Source organism: Onychomys torridus, chromosome 2 (genome assembly GCF_903995425.1).
Source record: "Onychomys torridus chromosome 2, mOncTor1.1, whole genome shotgun sequence".
In the NCBI taxonomy this organism is placed as follows: Eukaryota; Metazoa; Chordata; class Mammalia; order Rodentia; family Cricetidae; genus Onychomys; species Onychomys torridus.
Window position 1 is genome coordinate 112,577,302 of NC_050444.1, and position 22,566 is coordinate 112,599,867.

The 22,566-nt window shown below is 40.6% G+C and overlaps 1 protein-coding gene across 3 annotated transcripts in view; it reads left to right on the forward strand.

The window, feature by feature from the left end:
* Fggy (FGGY carbohydrate kinase domain containing) overlaps nt 1-22,566 on the forward strand; it is a 405,205-nt gene that overhangs the window by 218,384 nt on the left and 164,255 nt on the right. For all 3 annotated transcript variants that reach the window (XM_036180113.1, XM_036180114.1, XM_036180115.1), the window contains one exon: nt 16,979-17,082. In XM_036180113.1, the coding sequence (XP_036036006.1) occupies nt 16,979-17,082 (104 nt within the window). The remainder of the gene's footprint in view (nt 1-16,978; nt 17,083-22,566) is intronic.

Sequence of the window (22,566 nt, forward strand, 5' to 3'; positions counted from 1 at the left end):
CAGATCCATGGATTGGAGAAGAATTATTTAAGATTCTGGATGTTCTTTTTATTCTTCTATCTCCTTCTGTTTGACTATCACTAAACTAAATATATAAAATTATCTTTCTTTTTATTGTAAATGGTTCTTCTGTCATGCTTTACAGAAAATACTAGCAATGACAGCCCCAGCCTTGTCAGAGTGATTCCAAGTCCAGCTTTCATTCCCACCTTTTGTCTTTGGTAGAGATACCCAGAGAATGAGTCCCCTTAAAGCAGAGCTCTGCTTCCTGAAGTTAAATTAGCAAGCAAAGGTGACTTTTGGAAGTTGAAAAAGTGCCTGTTGCAGGGTCTACACTCTACAGGAGTATCCAAGGACCATTCTTGGGCTTAGCAATTTGGGTAAAACATGTTGTTTCTAGCAAGGCAAGCTGTAACTAGGCACTCACTAGTCTTCTGTAAACACAAAGCACTGTGCTGGACACCAAAGCTATGGGTGTACATGAGCCCACTTCCTTCACCTCAAGGAAAGGAAAAGTGGTTAAAACAGATGGGTTATTCATTGCTATGAGGATTGTCAAATAAAAGTATGCAGGAGGCATTATATGGGTCTCAGTTCATCTTGCCTGATCACGGCAATGAGACACCAATTCCTTTGGGGAAAAAAAAAAGGTGCTCTGTTTTCTCCTTAAGGTGAGTTAGAGGGAATAAAAAGAAGAGGTAGTTCAGTTGGGAGAAAGGCTAGGAGAGAAGTAGGGATGGGACAGCATGCCCTACTACCCAGAAGCCCCATTGAGTATTTCACAACAATTGTGCTGTTAAGTGTGAACATTGATGTGGAAATGTGGGGGGATACAGGTAAGGAACACTTCTTTGAAGTGCTTACATGTAATTTTAAGGAGTTTAGGATTTTTATTCTGAGATAATAGTTTTTAAACAGATACTTGGAAGGCTGGGAGGTCAATAGATTAGCAGTGAGCACCAAGTAGGAGATTTTAAAGGCTATAACCAAGACAGTACCTTGAGAGTAGAAAGGAGGAAAGAGTTAAGATTTTTAAAAGAGGCTAAAGAGCAGTTGTAATCATCATTAGGGTCAGAAGGACTACAGATATTCTTCTCTGCAGCAGGAACAATAGCATGATTGTCTTTGACAGAAATAAGCAGAAGCTATGGTTTAAATCTCAAGCCTACCATTGCCAGTAATGTGACTCCACAGGATGCTTTGTTAAGTCTAGCTTTTCAAAGGTCAGATGATGAAGGTCAAAGGTCATGTTTTTCTTTCATTCATGTATGCATATATATTTTGTATGCTAAAATTTTCCTGCTCTTAAAATACTATTATTGGAATAAAGGTGATCATAAATACAAAGTATTTTTATTCATCCATTGGAGAGTTTATTGAGCATTTTTTGTTTCTGACAAGATTAGGCTATCCTCCAGTACCTGTGAATCAAAAAGCTGCACACATATAGCTAATGCTGCATGTATGTGCACCACATGTGTATGCTTGTGCGTGTGTGTGTGTGTGTGTGTGTGTGTGTGTGTGTGTGTGTTTGTGTGTGTGTGTGTGTGGTAAAACATACCCTGTTAGAAGGCTTATTGTAAAAGACTTAGGGACCAAGATCAGAAAAGAGCCTAGAGCTGAGCTTGACATCTCTAGATTTCTACATTCATCATTTGGTTCAGATGTTGAAAAATTAAAAACCTTTCTGGGCTGGTGGCAACTGGAAGATAAAATTTTGGATGTATGCATCAAGAGCAAGATAAAATACTCCAAACTTTCTAGGTTTTTAGCTTGGATCCAGGAGTAAGGGTAGAGGAGCCAGCAACAAGTTTCAGAGGCTGAAGTCCAACTCTGAATGGACTCAACCCCTGATTAAAATCAGTTAATCTGTCCTCACTTTGGCAAAATTCAATAAGCAAAATCTATCCTTTCTAGAGGACAATAAGACCAAGACTCAACTTATATTACAAGTTTTCATGTGTATTTTGTGCTTTCAGTTAAAATTAAATAATAATATGATATATGAGGATTTTTCAAAATTCATACTTAGACAAGATATTAGCAGTTATAGGCATAATAAAGTAGAAATTGAAATATCTGTAATTAATACATTCTAGAAACTTAAGAAAAATTTGGAGGGTTCAGCACAGAGCTGAGATCTATGTGAAGAAATGGGAATTTTGTAACTGAAAATAAAAATAGTGGAAAATAAGAATTAGGGGCACCTAATGGCTACTGGCAGAGAAAGAACTAGCCTTGCTAGGAATAAGCCCCCTGATTAGTTATCCAATACCAAGTAGTCAGCCCTGAAATATATATACATATATGTGTGTGTGTGTATGTATGTATATATACACATACATATACGTATATATATATATATATATATTATATATAATGCAAGCAACATTAAACCCCACAGTTTATTTGTATATGTATATGTCTCTCTATATATTATAATAATAAAAGAGACCATGAATTTAAGAGAAATAAGGGGGAAGACATGGGAAGGAGGCATGAAAGAGGTTGGAGAGAGGAAAAGGAAGAGAGAAATGGTATAACTATATTTTAATTAAAATGTAAAAATTTGAAGAGAATTAAATAGGTAGGATAAAGAAAACAACACACAATGCAGCATACAAAAAACAAATAAGTGAAACAAAGCATAAATCAGAAAAAAGGTTGTCTCCATTGCAACATAATATACAAAAGGATGGAAAATACATAAAATACACAGAGAAGTATGAGATATGGAGATAGGTAAAACACTAATAGCTGAATAGTTGGACTCCCAGGATGAAGGATAGAAGTAAAGTGGGAGCAATATTTGAAGAGATAACTGCCAACAAGTTTTCCCAACTTGTTTAGAATTATTACACCCTTCAAAAATCAACTAATGTAATTTGTTATTAAAAAATAAAAGAAAGATTCTGATATATTAATAGTTGTCTAAATGATGCTTTTGATAAAACTTAGTACATATTCATTACATAAAAAAATGTCTTGACAAAGTAAAAACAGAACTTCTTTATTCTGATTAAAGATATCTACACAAAAAAAATCATAAGGCATATACCATTTTGAAAATGTTGCCACTCCCAATATATCTACTATGCATCATGTTGAAAGTCCTAGCCAATGCAACAGGTTAAAAAAATTTGAAATACAAATTTTAGAAAGAAAGTTGACTTCATATACAATTATATACATTTAGAAAATCAAAGGAATCTATAAATAAAGTATAAATAAAATTTAACAAGATAGTAATTTAACAGGATTGCTATTGCAAAAGAATATAAAATTCAGTTTTACTCTATGATCAGAAACATCTACTTAGAAAATAACACATTTTCAATAATATGATTTACAGTATTATCAAATACATAGAAATCATGATGTGAAAGACACGATGCAAGAAGATCTAAGGCATTATTGAATATAACAGTGTCATAAGTAAATATTGAAAGACTCAGTGGCGAATTTGACAGTTCTTCCAAAGTGTTCTGTAGATTCAGTCCACTCCAATTCAGACTGTAGTAAATTTGTGTGTTAAGAGCTGGAAATCAGAAGCCACCCTAAATCTTAAATGGAAAAAGACAATGATAAGACAACCATAAAAATAAATATACAACTGCCAAACATCAAGCTTCTACAGAATACTTGAGAGGAGAGTAATTAGGGAGTCCAGAACCAAACATTCATCTTTGGGCAGTTTCCTGGTTACAGTGCTGGTCCTGCAGAGCTGTGACGAAGGTATGGTATTTTAAAAGAAATAGTGATAATTGGATATCAAAGTGGAAAAATTAATTTTGTCATCTTACTCACGCCTAAAATAAAAAGTAAATTCCATGTAGATTATATACCTAAATATGAAGTGTGAAATACAAAGGTTGTGATTAGTAGAAGATGATCTTTATGATTCTGAGATTAGCAGATACTCCTTAATAGGACACCAGAGTTGGTTCAACCATAAAGGGAAGGTTTGCAATTTAGGCTACATTAAAGTTTAGAATTTTCATCAAAAAGAAAATGCAAGCCTCACATAATTTCAGTACCTGCAGCATAGGACTTGTATCAAGAGTATGTAAGACTTTCTGTATACATAAAACAAGGGCATGCTAACCAGAAGTGGCTGGAAAATACTGGATGGGCTGGAGATGGGTCAGTGGTTAAGATCAGTACTTGCTCTTCCTGAGGCTCTGGGTTCTGTTCTCAGCACCACATGGCAGCTCACAAACATCTGCAACTCCAGTTCCAGGGAGTCTGACTCCATCTTCTGGCCTCTGCCTGTAGCAGACATTTGACACATAAAATTATCTGCAAGTACAACATCCATACATATAAAAAGTAAAAGGATTCTTGAAATTAAAGTATACCTGCTGGCCTACCACAGTTGGTCCTACTAGTTGATAGGCATATGGTAGGAAGAGGGTAGGATATGGATGAGGAAAAGCCCGGGCTAGCTTAGAGGGTGATGCCCACTGACATCACAGTACCTGCTATGGGACCAGTGCAGTTAACAGCCCTGTAGCAAGTGTTACTTCTTATCTCCCTAGCCCCTGGTAGATCCCCCAGGAGTCTTGCTCCAAAGAGCAGGAAAGTAGCACTGACCTGGTCACATTCTAGGTTTGCCTTATGTGTGTGGGAGGGGGCTTTAAGAAGATTGAAGTTATCTTTTTTAAATCATTTAAAATTTTCTTCACTTATAAAGGAGATTCTGAACATAATATTTCCTTTTGTTAATAACTCATGCTTATCAGTCTTGTATGGTAGGAGTAGAAAGTAACACTGATTTCTGATAGAAATACCAAATTTAGTGGGAGAATCGGCCAAAGATGAGTGAAAAAGAAGATGGATATACAACATGTACCAAAGAGAAATGTGGGTCCAGAAGCCATGCACAAAATAGATATCATTCCAACAGCATCCCTAAGGGTTGCAAAGAAGGATGCTCTCTGGAGCCAGACTGCTGACCTCCGATTCTATGCCATCACATCCTCTCTTGGCTATTGCTGGTGATTACTCACTGGGTATAATATTTTAATCTCCAAGATGAAACATAACAGCAGTTATGATGATTGAATAACTTAATTTAGATGAAGTGCTTAGATCTGTAGCTAGCACCGGTAAATGGTACACAAGAACCAGCTGTGGTGGTGCTGATGATGGTGTTGGTGGTAATGTGGTAGTGGCAATGAAGAAGATGATAGTGGTAAGGGCTGCAGCAAGAAAGCTGAGGCTCTTGTCTTTCTGCAGCACTTGGGGTGAGTAGAGGACACCTCTCCTGTCCCAAGGTCTGAGGACCTCAGAAATGCGGTCCAAGGACCGCATGGCAGGTACAAGTTAGCTGCTCCTATAAGAAGGCTAGTTTGAGAGTCTCCTGAAGGCACTTTCAGTCCACCTCTGCAGAGAGGTGAGAGTCTGGGGCTCCCAAGTGGGGGCAGCTCATGGAAGACAGTAGTTACACTTCTGAAAGCATTGTTTCCCTGCAGCTGGGCTCAGTAAATGGGTGTGGAGTTGAAGCTTATGGACAAATAAGGAGAGAGAGTTGTCAGGGCCTAGGACCCAATGTGAACCACTGCCCCTCTGTCTGAACAAGCCCTCCCTCATTCTCTCTTACTTTTCACTTGTAAACATTCCCCTGCACTTTACAGAGAGTCCGGGCTCAGGAAAATCATTCATGCCTAAAATCACAGTCAATGGTAATATCTAGAAGTTTCTCCCTCAAATCCAGTGATCCTGTGGAGCCAGGCAGGATGTAGGGCAAAGAGAGAAGGTGGGCATTAGAGGCAGGTACAGAGGTAGAGCCTTCTGGGATGGCCGACTCTTGGAGTCTATCTTTTCAGTGCAGTTCTTGAGACAACATGCCAGTGCTTTCCTTTGGAGACTATAATTCTCCTTTTCCTCCCCTTTTCTGTACTGTTTATTTACCTAAGCTTTTAATCTTTTTTTGAAGCTCTTTCAGCCACATGTCCTTCATTGAGCTACAACTCTGGGCCTTTATCCTCTTCAATCCGGCTGGCCCGCATGCCTCTTCATTCCCAGCCCTGCCGCCTGACTCTTATGGGTGAGGGTCACCTTACACTCCCACCCCCATTCTCCTGGGAATGGGGAAATAAGGGTAGAATCAAAACCCAGTCTCAGGGTCTGTTTTTCTTTTCAGTTCCTTTATTGTCTGAAGCTTGGGGCCAGGCGTGATTAATCAGTCTAGGTGGAGTGGAGCCCTTGACACTCTCCAGGGGAACTCCCAGCCTTAGAGAAACTTGGCCTGATTTTGGCTCTTAGACTACATTCCTAGCTTTGGCCTGTCAATGTTCAACTAACCCCACAAAACCTTTAGAAGTTTGTGAAGGAACCGAAATCCATACCAAGCAAGGAGGAGCAGTCAGAGGGAGCTGGCCTAATTATCGTCTTTTTCTTTGAAATGTCAGCCCTCTTTTATTAGCTCGTGTGCTAAGGAATCTATCTAAACCTTCCCATGTCCACTTGGGGGCCTCCTGATGTGTCTTAGGGTGCTTTGTCTGGACTACTGGTTCCTTTTTCCAGCTCCCGGAAGAGAAACTCACATAATCTTAGAAATGAAACAGTTTTTCCACTGGCAAGAGAAATTTTGCAAGAGAAAACCAGTGTCTGCTCTTCCCAGGAGAGAATATTAATAGCCATATGTCACGGGTTCAGGGCTGTGTATCTCAAACAAAGTGACAGACTATTTGAGCTTGCCCAGGACTGAGGTTCTGTACATAATGATGTGGAAGGAAGAAGAATATGTTTTCTTCACCTACCTTGAGCTTGTGTCAGAAGCCCCTGTAGCACAAGACAGATAACAGATGTGATGTGGGAGCCTTCCTAAGGCCATGAAGACCCAAAGAAACAGTTCTCTGAGTACTTTAGGCAAGGTTTTGCAAAGAGAGAAGTGGGAAGCCTGAGAGTACAAGAAGTATGGCCCAGCAGCACTGAACCAGGGGCAGCTCTGTGAGACCTGTTGAGAGGCTTCTCTGTGAGCCTTTCTCCCTAGAGAAAAGAATGTGATTTGCCTCTCAAGGACACTTCTCATGTGAAGGCCTAATGACCTGCCTCAAGGTCTGGGTCAGAAATTCCAAGGTTTTTTTCTCCGGCCTCCTGGAGATGAAAGTGGGGTTGCTTCTTCCTTCTGAGTTTTCTCCAGTTAACTTCAGCACAAAATATTCAGGACACCAGTGCAGCATATAGGGAGGTAGCATTTCCTATACTACATTGAACACAAATATTGAGAATAATGGCCTAATAAAGTAGATGGCAGTATTGTAAGCCTATAACTGAGAAACCTGGGGCTCCAAGAGGTGAGTTTGTGTGTAGAGGTGAACCCAGCGAACTGAAGGTAGACATCAGACCAAGACCCCTTTTATCCTCAAACTCTTCCCTACTAACTGACAGACTTCTGTAGCAGGAATCTTAAAAGTTCTTATTAATAAAATCAAACCTGAGGCCAGTTATTGGGGTGAATGCTGGAAGATCAGAGACACAGAACAAACCACAGCTATCTCACCTTGCTAGTTCCTCAGGTGATCCTGTTTCCTCAGGCTGGAAGCTTCTGAGTCCTCATCCCAATGGCTCTCAGCTGAACTGTGCTGCTCCAAAGCCTGAATGCTAAACTAGCCAAATGTTTAACTAACTAAATGCTTAACTTAGTTCCTGGTCCTCACGCCTTATATACCTTTCTGCTTTCTGCTATCACTCCCTGGGATTAAAGACTGAATTTCTGGGATTAAAGGCGTGTGTCACCTGCCTAGCTGTTTCTAAAGTGGCCTTGAACTCAGAGATCCAGCTAGATCTGCCTCCCAAGTGCTGGGATTAAAGGTGTGTACCACCACCGCCCAACTTCTGCTATGGCTTGCTCTGACCCATTTTCTAGCCATCATTTCTGGCTTTGTTCTAGTGGCTGTCTGTTCTCTGACCCCAGATAAGTTTATTTCGGGGAACACACAATATTTCAGGGAACACACCACCACAGACTCCTTCCTACCGCATTTGGCTCTGGAGATCCACTGGCTGTCCTAGAGAGGTCAAATTTGGAGGCCCCACCCTCCCCTGAGACTTAGCTCATTGACTGCCTGTTTTGTCCATATCTCTTGGTGTACCTTCCACACCTAGTAGACTGGAATCTTGCAGAATAAAGGAAAGAACTTCTAGCTTTAGTTTTCTAGCACTTGATACTGGATGTCTGGATTGTTGTTAGGGATCCTTAAGTAATTGTATTAGCCAGTTCATTTGTAAGATGTTAACAGTCAACTGAATGAGTTGCAGTTTTGAATCTATTTAAGAACATATTCCATAGTAAACATTTGTAGTACTTAGATCAATTCTTTTATTTTTGTTTGTTTTTTTAATTAAAAAGTAAGTAAGTAATTTTTGTGACTTAACTTGGATAGGGTTGGATATCAACTTGACACTTCACTGTGTATGACCCTGTAAGTCTTTCATGAAGGTATGGATGATGATGAGTACATGTACCTGTCACTTGGATGTCCTGTGGAGATTAGGGAGAAATCTAACTTTTGCTTTTTCTTTACTAGGGATTTTTCTAGTGTTATTTAAGTCTCATATTTCCAAGCTATTACACATTAGCCAGCCTTTGAGATTTGATCTCTCTGGGTAGAGATGAGGAACAAAGAAATAAGACCCAAATCTGAGGGTCTGTTCTTTGTTTTCTATTTCCTCAGCCACCATTAGGCCTTAGTATTGGTTTCCTTTTAGTTCAAATTGCAGAAGAGTCTGTCAATAAGACGAAAATGATTAACACCATCACAATTTGAATTGCAGTTTATATGATGCCTTGTGTAATTGTGGCTTTTGCACATATAAATACCTTTTGGGGTTACTCTTCTAATGTTAATGTTTACAACAATAGCCTGAATTGTGGCACTATCTGGTATCTCATCTTCCGTATTCCCTCCCTCCACCCCCTGAATTATTCCGTCATGAATTGTATATGAAGGACAGCAAGCAGGTGTTCTTGTCCATCATAAGCTGGAGTAAATCTGGCACTATTTCCATCAAGCTGAAGTAAGTGTATGAGCTGCCCTGCCAAGCCCTGTTTCCAACACTAAGAGTGCAGAGCTGTGGTGGTAGCAGGAAGAAAGATGAATGTGTAGAGGAAACTGTCCCAGGCATTGTTCCCCCATGGGATCTTCCTGGAAGCCCACAGGTTACCAACGATTATCTTTCTGATCTGACATGACAGTTCAGGAAACTGAGGCATGGGAAGGTTATAAGATTTCACTCATTTGTAAGACTTGAAACCATGCCATCTAATCTCATAGCTCCCTTCTTAATCACTATACCCAAGGGGCTCAGATATCTCTGTAAGACTTACTATCCTGCAGGCCCTGAAGAAGATGAGAGAGTAGAATGGGGTGATGGTATTGTCAAGGGGTATGAAATCTCCCTAGACTTAGATCATAGGACTTTAAAAAATTCAACTATACTTTTTGAGAACTTTGTACATGAATATTACTTCTATATCATTCCCTCCCTTTCTTTCTCCTCCCCTCCAACTCCTCCCATTTCCCCACTTCTCCCAAATTCATGACCTTTTAATTATTATTGCTCATATGTATATATATATATGTATATATATATTTATATATATATATTTATATACATAAACATGGATATGAAAATCTAATGAATGACTGAATCCATTTTACATTGCTCACATATATTTGAACATGAACGTCTTTTAATATATAAACTTAGTTTAGGATTTGTGTTTGGTGAATTCTAGAACACACTTCTTTCAAAGTCAAGACAGTGCTTTAGGAACACTGACTGTAGCTGGTGCTCAGCATATATTGGTCTCACGGTGAACAATGTAGCCTTACTCTGGTGCATAGTGACAGCAAATTCTTAAAGACACTTTGTTCAAATATGCCTTCTGGGACTACTATCATTATAAGTGACTAAAAGGAAAGAGGTGTTTGTAAGTACTATAAATTAGTGTAGGGTGGGCTAAGTGGGAGCCAGATAGATTTGGATAAGCCACCCAACTCTCCTGTTGTTAATAGTGATTATCTTGAAAAAATTACTTCCAGAACCTTTTTCTGAAGTTGGAAAGATGGCTCAGTAGTTGAGAGCACATGCAGCTTTTGAAAGGAGTTCATATCTTAGCACCTGCCTCAGAATGCTCACACATGCCTATAACTCTACCTCCATTGGAACTCTTGCCCTGATTTGGCCTCCACACATACCTGCATGCTTGTGGGATCTCCCCTACCCCCTGCACGCGCACACACACACACACACACACACACACACACACTTAAAAATAAATCTTGAAAAATAAACCTCAAGATATTGCTATACAATTTCTATTTGCAAAGTTTTAGGCACAAAACAATCTTCCAATAATCAAAAGAAGCTTTATTCTTTATAAGTGTTTTTTTGACAATTTTTTGAAAGGTCGGGTATGAAGTTCTGTTAATTTTACTGTTGTGTATGACAAATCTTTTTATTTTAATCTTTTTTCATAAAATTTCAAAACAGTTGTCCATGATGAATGTGCTATTGTCATCAAAAAAGTACCTTAAGAATATATATGACTTGTTCCTACAAGTCATCCATTCATTAGCAACAATAGAAAAAAATTATAAACCCCTATATGGTCAATTCTATATACAATCATTACATGTTAATTAAAGGAAAGGTTTTTCTTGGTCTCACATTGGTCATCATCTAGCAGAGAAAGACAGCTGTAAAAATAAATAAAAGAATCAGTACAATGACAGAGGCTCAGAGTCAGCCGTTAGGGCACAAAAGATGTCCTGCCTAGCTGGCTTTTTTGGCAGATGCAGAGGGATGTGATCCAGAAAGGTTTCTGATGCTGAAAGGGATGCTTTGGAATGGATTCATGGTCCCAGGTAGATTGTTGTTGAGTGAGGAGTAATGAAGGATAGGCTACTTTACACATAGGGAGCAGTGTGAGGAAATGCTCAATGACAGAGACATTTCTCATTCAAACCAGCACAGGGTACATGCTCCAGGATCTGTGAAAGACTGCAGGAAAAGCTCAGACACTCATCTAGCTCCTCAACTGTATGGCTCTCATTTGATGAGAACCAGTGTGCTTTCTGTACCTATCCATCCCCACAGCACTTCTGTAAATTTGTATTATTATCAAGGTCTTCCAAAGTGGAAACTAAGGTTCTGTATCTGTATTTCAAAGCATTACCCAAAATCATATAAAAAGGATTGAAGCCTAAGTATTAGAAAATACATCAAACTGAACAACAGCAATTATAACAATGACAAAATAATAAAAGAAACAGCACACATGCATACAGTGTGAAGCATGGGCTAACCTGTACTACCTAGTAACTCATTAGTATTATATGGGGATTTAAATTTAACTTAATTAAAATTGAGTAAAATAGAAATTTAGTTGCTCAACTTTGTTAGCCATGTTTCAGTTGCTCAGTAGTGACATGCAACTGCTAATTGCTGAACTGGACAGTTCCAACACAGAACATATTCAATTCAAAGATCATGCTACTAGACAGGACTGGCCTAGGCACTTTAAATGTATTAACATGTTTGAACAATTCTATGAGGAAAGTGTTTTCTAACTGTATAGATGTGAAAATTGAGGCATAAAAATGATATGAAACATAACCAAAGACATTGGATGAATGAATTTTTAAATACTTCTTCATTGTGTCAACCGATTACATTAGGTTCTACATAGTATAAATATTAATCAAAGTAACAGAACTGTATGTACAAATGTAGACCAGAGTTGGGTAATGAGCAGAGAAAACACCTTTGCTAAGCTCTTACCCATCCAGGCCTTTGCAGCTGCCCCAGATTTTCCACACAGGAGGCTTCGTCTTCCCAAGAATGCCAACCTGCCAGCTATCTTAGTCAAACAACTCATTTGATTGAATTTATTAGACAGTTTCTTCCTTCTAATGGCCAAATCAAGAGTTAATGAAGTCCCAAGACAAGTTCAAAATTAATCTTTTATCTTTTTCTGTAAAGGGTCATAGATAGTTATGTCAAGAGAATCTTCTTTCAAGGTACCAGCACTTGAGACTCAGAGACTGAATAGATCCTGTGTGAACCCTACTTCTGCTTCTGAGAAGCATGCAATGAATTACTTCACATCTCTGAAATTCAGTTCTTTCAAATTGAACTGGAATAAAGGGTGCAGTGTTGGCGGATTCTTGCAAACTCTAAAGTACGGTTGTATAGCTATAAAGTGGGACATAATTGTTACACAAATGCTAGAAGTTGGGATGTTTTTCTTCCATATAACCCTATAAAAATTTCAAAGCAGTTGTGGTTTGATAAATTGCAGGATAATGGACTCTTAAATCATAACATTTGCAAAGTCTTTTTTTCCCCCCCTGCTTGGGAAATAGTAGGTGCTCAGTGAATATCTGTATGGAAGGTGGATGGGGTGTGCGTGAGCAGCACATGGAGGTAAAGAAGAAAATTCCCCATTGTTTAAACTTTTCCTTTTTTAAGTTTTTTAAAAACATGTTTCTTGTTATGTCTGAATTTTGAGGAAAAAGAGTCAGTCAATGGGAGACCCTAAACTGGTTCCTTAATCAGTAAACTTATTTTCCTAGTATTTGTTTTTCAGTCAAGAAAAAAGATCAGCTAAACAATTGCCATCAGCTAGGCATTGTGCAGGGTTCAGAGGACACACACAGTTGAATAGGTGACTATTTTTTGCTTGGTGCTTATTTCTTCAGCTGATAGTTCTCCTTATAAGCAAGCTTTCTGATGAATTCAGAATAAACTGAGACTCGTACTTTACATGAAAGGCCCCAACGCTGCTGAAGGCTGTGCTTGTCAGAATCTCATTTCATGAATCATTTCCTGATGTATGTGTGTAACCAGTCGGTTTCTCTACAGATTATGAAATGTGTTTATCCAAAAAAAGAAAAGGTCTGCTTCACTCTCACCATCTCTCACTATTCTCTGATTGTCCTTGGGCCTCTCGCCTTGGGGGCAGCTCCTCTAAGCTCTGCTTGACCTCAGGAAAAGAAAAATGGCACAATTCAGATTCATGTGGTCTCATGGAGTGCATTGCCTGTGTGCTGCTGCTGTTGAGTTCAAGATAACACCCAGCAGTACCAAGAACTTTCCCCAAGAGGAGGCTGGGAAAAGCAGCTTCTTGCTGCTTCCAAGTGTGGCTGGTATCTGTATCTCAGGACTGGAGAGTGTGGGTCCTGAAAGGAACAGTTTGCTCTTAGGTTTCCAGCAGGCATATTAAAAGAAGCCCTGAGTACACTGTGTACTGAGAACAGCTGAGGAAGAACCGTCATTTGGTTCTATTCTCTCATTTTGGAAATAGGGGGACAAATTCAAATTTCTGGCAGAATTGACAGTTACTAAAACTTGGATTTGTTATACTGTTGACTACGACTCTCAATGTGCTCCATAGTACACAACATTTCTAAGATCATTTACATTATATCAAACAGTTAAATTGAGACTGTAAAATAAGAAAACAATGATGAATCATGGGCTTCAGAGCTAAAGAACAATGTCAAATCTTGGCACTGGTTTTTGTATCTGTGTGACCCCAAAGACTAATTACATGAACACTGTAGTGGGTATTTATTCCACTTATGACCTTGGGGTACCAGCCACTAGGGAGTGGACTCTTGATTAGCTTAAAACCCAAAGAGCATGTAAACAGGACCCCTTTTTTCTCTCGAGTTCTTGGACAGAGGAGACTGACTCAGGTAGCAGAAAGCAGCTTGGGACTGGCTCTCAGCCTTCCAGGACCCTGTGACAGATTTACCTTCTCCTGTGTTAATGAGTTGTGCTCAATATAATTCCTTAATAAATAACTCCTTTATTAGTTATCTGAGGATTTTCTGCATTAAGAACACTCTGATTTTTTGTTTTCTATATCTGTTAAAGGAAAGAAAGTATATTTACCACTAAAGGATTTTTTTTTTTCAAATCTGAGTAACTTGCAGACATTAAGTAACAGAGTATGTAAAGAGCTTAGCATGGTATCCAGATTATCTTTGATGTCTGATGCTTGCTTGAAGCAATGGAAGAATACAGTTGATTCTTTAGAGATCATTCACGTGTGGGTGATGTCAGTAGTGATAGACAAGATGACGGTGTTGGTGATGGTACCAAGTCAACTGCTGATTAGACATCTGTTTTGTGAATATTGTCTCTACCGCATTAGCAAACTGATTTTATTTTTGTCTCATTTTATAGCAAATATTTATTTCCAAGTTCTACTGTTTTCTCATTTTACCTCCCTAGTTGTTACATTCTAAGCTTAGATAAATCCATAGTGACTACTTAATTGGGGGCACAAGGAAAAACTTCCTCATCAATTTCTTCTTTCCTCATCTTTGAGACTTCTTAGAATGGAATGAGTTTGTAATGTTGGAATTGCCTGGACTTCATGCAGATGGAACTAGTTAGTAAGGTCCATTGGCAGGAATCCTTGAGCTCTTTTTTACACTAGGACCCAACCGTTGGCAGCCTCCTTTCTGTCAGGTGTCTCACATAAGTACTTTGAGACCCCAGTAGTTTGAGATGTGTAGACAGTAAATTTTGGCTCTCTGGTCTTGGAGAAAAACCTGAGTCTTCATGGTAAAGAGCCAACACTTGGGAGTCAGATTATCTTAGTGTGAATCACAGCCCTGGTTTTTTAGAGCCCTGTGACCTGATGAAGTTTCTTTTCCTTCCTAAGCCTCAGTCTCCTCATTTGTAAAATGAGGATAGTAATAGTCCCAATCATATTAGTAAGTTATTTTACAGAGAAAACAAAACATACTTATTATAGCAAGGTCATACAAGAAAGACTGTTAAAATTTGCTCATATTTTGGGGTTCTTCCTGTTCCAAAATTTCAATGTCCTAAACAGGGGAGTCTAAACTCACACAGGAAAATACCAGCACTGTGTGTTTGAGTAGAAATTTCATACACAGAAATGTCAGCCAGATACAGCACCTAGGAAGCTGCCACCAGTATTCCAGTCAGGGAAAGAGGGCTGAGCTAATATAGCTTGGATGTGATGGACACTAGAAGGTACTGGAGTCATAGTGACCTTATCCACAGAACTGATGGCCACAGAAATGCATCTTCCACATGAGCACTGGCTCCTTCCCTCCAGTCTCCACATCTCCTGGATCAGTCGATCTTTGCTGAGAGAATGCATTGTATTCTACAGGGATTGCCTCTGTCTTACAAGGTGGAACAGTAGGCTTGATCTGAAAACAAATAGACCCAAGACCTTTGCAGGATCAGGCCCCATAGCTCAGTTACCGACATGGTGGAATTGACTTACTATGATGACCAGCACCGAAGCTTTGGAAGAACTGGACTTCCCATGCTGCTGGGTGTATGAGCGCCTGGGCACTGAAGGGAGACTTGGAAAAGATGTTAGAGCATGTTATTGCTCCCACACCCAAGTCCTTTTCTGCTTTGCCAAGCACCTGGTGACATCAGTATCTGTAGACTTGTTGCCTGATATGATGCTCCCTATTCTGCTTTTCACTTGGCAAGTCCTGGGGAATCAGAACTTGAGCCTTGTGGTTTCTGCATGTGGACTAATCTTTATGGGTTGGAATTCTCCATTTAATATACTCTCCACCTCATCATACTAAGCATGGGAATGCAAAGTCTTATCTAATTTATCACTGCATTTATAAGCATTCTTACTCTCATTCTGTGCCCTGAGCTAGCAACTATTGTAGGTATGTGAGTAAGACAGTACTAGCCTTTTGCAGCCTTTATTAGAGAAATTTGATATTTCAAAATTTCCAGTATCCTGTGCTGGGACAGTCAAGGTATATGAGAACATTAAACAGGGAGATGATGTTTCCTAGATGATCAGGAAATTCCTTTTTGAGAAAGTAACACTGACTAAAGAATGAACAGGAGCTGGTCTGGGAGCAGGGTTGGAGAATAGCAGAATAGTATTCCAGGCAGAGGAAAGAGCTCATACAAAGGAAATATGACTGAATGAGCATCCTTCCTGTACTGCAGATTGAGAGCAGGGTGGTGCAGAGTTGATGCCTTGAGCTCAAGCTGTTCTCTGTATCGCAGTGTCTGCCCTACACTGCTCATCTGTTGCCTCTTCTTCATATTATAGTCATGCAGATTTGCATGTCTCTGGCTCCCAAAGCATGCTTTGCAAAAAAAAAAAAAAGTTGTTGATGGCTATTTGAGGAAATGAAGATGGAAGAACTCTTACTTACTATGGCTCTTTGTGTTAGCAACCTAATTTGCTCTTCAAGAATCAAGGAATCCAGGGGAACTGTGTGAACACATCTCCCCCACTCCCCATCCTGTTGCTAGGAAGCTCCAGGCTGCAGGGCATTCTTAGACCAGGAACTCCCCTTTCATACTTAGAGCTTTGCTAGGGAATAGAAATGAGTGGAGACATGAACGTCAGAAAGATTCAAACATCACACTGTTCCTTTGCTTTTGCCTTCTTTGACATGGGGGTACAATGTGTTAAAGGGGATCCCAGCCCGAAGTGCTCGATTCCTGCTAGCACTTTGACCTTGGACATGTCACTTAGCCTCTGAAGATCTGCTTTCCCTTTGGTGTCTGTCTATGGCATTAATTATATCTGCTAGACAGTGTGAATGTCAAGTGATGCATGAAATACACAGCATAGAGAATGGTATTTAATGGGCACAGATGTTTCATGGCTTCTGCCTTTATGTAAATAATTATAGTTGCTATTATTCTGACAAGGTTACATGTGATAACATGGACAGAGTCAAACAAAAACAGAATATGCTTTCTAGTTTGCCCTTGGCTAGCAATTTTGTTGTTGTTGTTGTTGTTGTTGTTTGGTTTTGTTATTTTGTAATCTTTGAGACAGCACATGGAATTCTTCTACTTGTTATATGGCCTTTTTTAAAAAAAATGTATTATTTTGCTTGATTTTAGCTTTCTTATCTCTCTGTCCGCCTGTCTATCTGTCTCCTTTCTTAAGAAGATTTTGTTTGGTTTTACTTTTTCACAGGAGTGATTGGAGCAGATGTGAGAGGTCATGGCCTCATCTGTGAGGGACAGCCAGTGACGTCACGGCTGGCTGTCATCTGTGGAACATCATCTTGTCACATGGGGGTAAGTGCGCCACAAAGGAAGACCACCACATACACTGGCAGCACCCAGGGCAAAATCCTGAACTATTGGCTCCTTCACCCCCTCCACTCTTTCTGTCTCTCCCTTCCCCATCCCCACTGACTTAGATTTTTGCCAGGTCCTTTTCCAGAGGCCAACTTGTTGAAAAAGCTGAAAAGGAACTTGATGAGTGTACCTGGGTCGCAAAGATGCCAAAGCTATTGACACATCTCTCCTTCCAGAGTACCTACATCTCCCCTGCAAACGGCTGTCTGTTTTCCTTGGCCACTGAGCTCTCCCTCCATTGATATAAATCCATCTCCCTGGGAGCATCCTGATGATCTATAGAATTGGGCTGCGTATCATGACTTCAAAAGAACACTGATAAGCAATTTTCACTTTGTTAATTCTTCTCCATGAATTAGTGGAAAGGCTTTTTCTAAGATTGCAGTAAAATTTAGTGCCTGCCCTAAAATTTATATCTTTTTTAAATGCATGAGTCTGAAAGCATTCCATTTCGATAAGTACCCATTTCTACCATATTTTTATTTAAAAGTCATTACTCTGTTAAACTGAGATGGACGACCCCTTGGATTTTTCCCAGATGAGTAAAATGAGGGGAAAGTGGAGGAGGAGGAGATGAGCAGAGAATGGAGTAGGCTACAGGGCAAAATCTCTGCAGCAAGGGAGCAAAGCTATTAAATAACTGAGCTTTTCTTCACAGGTAGATGCTCTGAGTAATATTGGTTCTTTCTCTTTTGTCCTGGCTAGTAAACTCTCGGAACAAAAGGATAGCATAGGCTCCCCCATAGATAAGATGGAATTATAATAAAATATTTTGGCCCAGGGTCCTCAAAAGCAGATTCAGCTTAAGCTCATGATACTGTGCTTAACTGTCTTTAGAGGTCTCATCCACTCTCTTTTAGCAGCCCTATGCTGGAAGGACAGACCTACAGAGGCTAGATCTGCTTCCGCCAGAAGTGTGGAACAGCCAGCTCTTCTCTCCCATGATGTTGGTATAAGATGCGAGCTTGCTCTCACTGAAATTACTGAAACTCATTTCCATCACTGTCTTAACCACTATCCTTATCTAGTTTCTCAAGCCCCAGTCCCAGACACTTTTGCCCCTTCGATGAAGCATCCCAGTAGGTGAGAATTGACTTCAGAGCTTACCTCACTACCACTGTGTCTTCACAGGGTAGTCCTGGCTTTTTCTACTGTATCTAGGTTTTCCAAATTAGGAAAATAAGACAGAAAACCCTAGTGTTTTCCTCGGTGTTACAAAAGTGGTAATTTCTGGACCAAAGAAGTTAAAGCTTGCTCTGTATGGTTTCAAAGCTCCTTTTTTTTCAATGCTATTCAATATTATGTATGCTTATCACATGCCCAGTACAGAATGAAGAGATTGTAGTCTTGCTGTGATTGTAGGCACAGGTTGTAAAATCTGCTTGTATCTTTTTTGGCCCTGTGACCTCTCTAAGCCTCAGATTCTTCATCCATTATACAAAAGGCAAGGCTGCCTTTGGATAACATGCATTTTATCTGAATCTGATGTGCATATCATAGACATTCAAAAATAGTGATGATACTTACAAAAATGTCCCAGCAACATAAATAGCTCACATGGGACAACTGTTGGGGTTTTAACAAATTTGGTGGGCAGCTGCAGTTGGATACAGTAAATGGTAGTCATAAAATGCCAGTTTATTGTCTTATGTTGGACTGGAAATACAGTCCCCACCACCACCCTGCTTTGTACTGCTAGTGGGAAGAATCCTTCATGCTAAAGGGATAATCCTCAGCTTTAATGCTATATCAGGAGGGCGAGACTGTGGTCTTGAGTACCTTTGATCTCCCTCAGGTGCTGGGAGCACAGCAAACAGGCAACAATAACATCTTTGTGATGTCTAGAACAGGCACAGGACTGAGGAAGCACTCCCAGGGAAGCTTCAGGACCTCTTTGTTGTGGGTCTGGCAAATAAAACCACCCACTGTCAGGGAAAAATCACCAACAGAACACAGGTACCAAAAGGACCCTGGGTTTATCAAGAGGTGCTTTAAGTGTGACCTAAAGGATTGATTCACTTTCTCCCCGTCTGTCCATTTGATGTTTCCAGTTCAATGCATAATTGAGGCAGGAATCCCTGGAATATTTTGTGCTGATCCAGGTCCCCTCTTTCTGATTCAGAATAACAAATGAATAAAAGAATGGCCAAGTAATTTAATATTAGTAAATTCTCTGAAGGCCATCATCTCCAGGTCCCTGTTACCTCCAGGAATTGGGAGAAAAGGCCTGAGGCAGAACACAAGACACCCTAATGGGGCCTTTGATATTTTAGAAGATACAAGTGTGGGCTGCACATTTATCTTCATTGTGCATGATTTAATTAACAAGGGGAAATGCTGTTCTTTTTTAACTTTTTGAAAGTAGAGCTGCTTGCTCAGAGTTAATCACATACCAACTCTTCAGAATGCAGGATCACACACAGCAGGGGTTAGCCAGGGGCCAAAAAGTCACGGGGTCAGAGGGAGCTGATCCTTGCCACTCCTCCAGCACCACTTTTCAGGAGCTGTCAAGTCAGGCAACAGCTTGGCAGCAAGTTTTCCAGTGAGCTTGTCCATGGGAAGGCTTCTTCTCCAGGGCGGCTTGGTGGGAGCTCGGAGGTATGGAGGCTTCTCCACCTCACATCAGCCTAAAACGTCCTGACATTGAGTGGACACTAAGTCTCAAAGACACGGGCTTCTGTGCTGCTCTACCTACTAAGGGAATTTAGGTAAAATACTTAATCCAGCAGTGCCAAATTTCTTTGTTTCTCCATCAGTTGTATATGGATAGTGGTATCTTCTCACAATAATGTAGAACATTAAGTCAGATCACCTTTATTAACAATTTGGTAGTATCCCTGGCACAAAATAGGAGCTCTAGTATTACTATTTAAGATGATTCATTAGTGGTACAACATAATCCCTATGGTCGTGGGTTACAGTTGAAGATATCAAAAGAAATTCCTCTTTAGCTTAACATGGGAGGTGCTTAGGGATATGTGTACATTAGATTAGTAAGCTTACTTATCCCTCAGTTCTATCAGCTGAGAGGGCAGGGAATTATACAGACAGAATGAAATATCTGGGGCCTAGTATTTTATAAGAGTGGGGCCACATGTCACTAATAGTTCTTGGAGGTTGAGGGTGTAGCCATGTCATTGGCTTTGGTAAGGAGTACAACGGCTTCATGGCGAGTGCTGACCAGCAGGAGAGATCATATATGAGGAATAAAGCCAGAGACAGAGAGCACCCACTCTAGTACTCTCTTTTCTCCTCTATTGAGACAGACCTCTAGAATATTCCTTCTCTATCCCCTACCCGCTCCATGCCTTTCCCTTGTGCCCTCAGTAAAAGGGCCTGATCTACTCCCCATGGCTTGGAAACACACTTGAGAAGCATGTGTATTGCCTGTAGTCTCACCTCTTTGCTATTGGGAAAAACAGATAGAGCCCATGCTCAGGTGACTCTGGGCTTGGACAGAATAAAGCCTCCCTCTGACCACACCATGTTGTTAGAGCTGGGTTCTTTGGGTAGTATCACTAATGGCTTGCTGCAGCTGTCTCAAACTATCTGAGGAAAACCCTCCCCACATTCCTAAAGCAAAGGGTGGCTGGGTGCTTAGCTAGAGGTGCTAAGGATATGCAGCACCTGCCAGGGAAATGCCCATTAAACCACAGTGATGGCTTGGAAAGTAGCTCAAGTCAATAAAGTTTCTGCCTCCTCAACATGAAAATCTTGAGTTCAGTATCCAGAACCCATGCAAAAATACCAAGTATGGTGGAGTGTGCTTATAATCCAAGCACAAGGAAGGCAGAGACAGGAGGGTCACTGGGGTTTACTGAGCAGCCAGCCTAAACTTATTAGTGAGCTCTAGACTAATGGGAGATGTTATTTCAAAGACGGTATATGATGTTCCTTAAGATAAATCCTGAGGTTGTCCTCTAGCCTCCATATACACAGGCATACTTGTACAATATGCAACACCTCCCCCAACCCCCCTAGGTACACCCCCCTCCCACAGAGAGAGAGAGAGAGAGAGAGAGAGAGAGAGAGACATACCTCATACACGCATGCATTTTACAAACCACAGTGATGAGATGCATGGCATGCTTACTGGAATGGTGAGAATGTGGGAAACTGGAAGTCACACACCACTGCTAGAATGGCGAATAGCACAACCGATGTGGAAAACATCTTATTAGTTATATCTGTGCTATCATCCAGCCATTTCATTCCTGTGAGAGCTGGGCTGGGCTATCTAGGACCATGATTCTGGAAGCAGAAACACCAGAAACACAACAGGCAAAATGTCAGAAACAAAGCCTCAGGAGACTCTGTCTAGCATCTACCCTGAGCCGAGCTTTCACTAAGACTCCAGGTTGCCCTAAGGAACTGTAAAAGTAGTGAAGGGAAAAATAGGACAGCCATATTCAGTTCCCTGCTGATGAGCCCTTAATATTTGGGGAATGGGTGGTAGATGTAGTCCCCTCCCAAGGACACAGGGAAGACAGCAGAAGGTAGAAAGTTCTAGAGGACACTCTTGATGGAATGACAGTAACAACCAACACTTAATGTGTTTTATAACAGCCTGTGAGGATATCCTCCTCATAACTTCATGTAGCTGTCAGAGTTATCCAGCACACAAGGGCTGATCTGAGGCTCAGTGAGAGAAGCTAGCTACCAAGGTCACAAAGCTAGCAAATACCTAGCTAGGTTTGCAACTCCAGCTGTGGGATTCCAGAGCTCTTAACTCTGAGGGGCTCTTAGCAGAGATGCCAGACACAGACTGGAGGATGGGTTGGCTCTGCACACACGTATTTTGTGGGAAGGAGACAGGAATATCACGAGGCAAATCTTCTCCAAAGGCTGATGGGAACTGCAGAGTTGGGCCGGGACCACACTATACCACAATGTCTGTTTGCCCTTCTTGCCGGCCTTCCAAATCACTGCCAGTTAGGAGGCCACTAGCACAGAGAAAACAATAAAACTGAACAGCAGCACTTGTCACCCCCTCCGCTGGGAAGACAGCATTTAGAAGACTGTTTAATCTTCCTTCTTTCCCTGCTGTTTGCGGTCATGGACGAAATCTGGCAATTTGAAAACATGCCACCAATTTCCCAACTCATGAAAATGTTTTTGTGGAAGGGCATGAAATGAAAAACACATTGATTTCTTTTCCTTTTTCTATTTAGTGGGTTACTGGTCCTGTGGCGGCTGAGGGAATACATAGTGGTATTGGAAGGGTCTGTGCCTTTCCCGTGGTTCAGTGGGTTGGACTTGATGCCACTATGGAGTCTGCCCTGAGCGCTGTGCAAGATACAAGTACCACAACATACATGAAGTTACTGCGTCCCATGTGGCTTCAACTTAGTATTTAAAAATCTGCCCTGTTCTCCCTTTTTTTTTTTTTTTTTTTTTTTCCCCCAGAGCTGAGGACCGAAC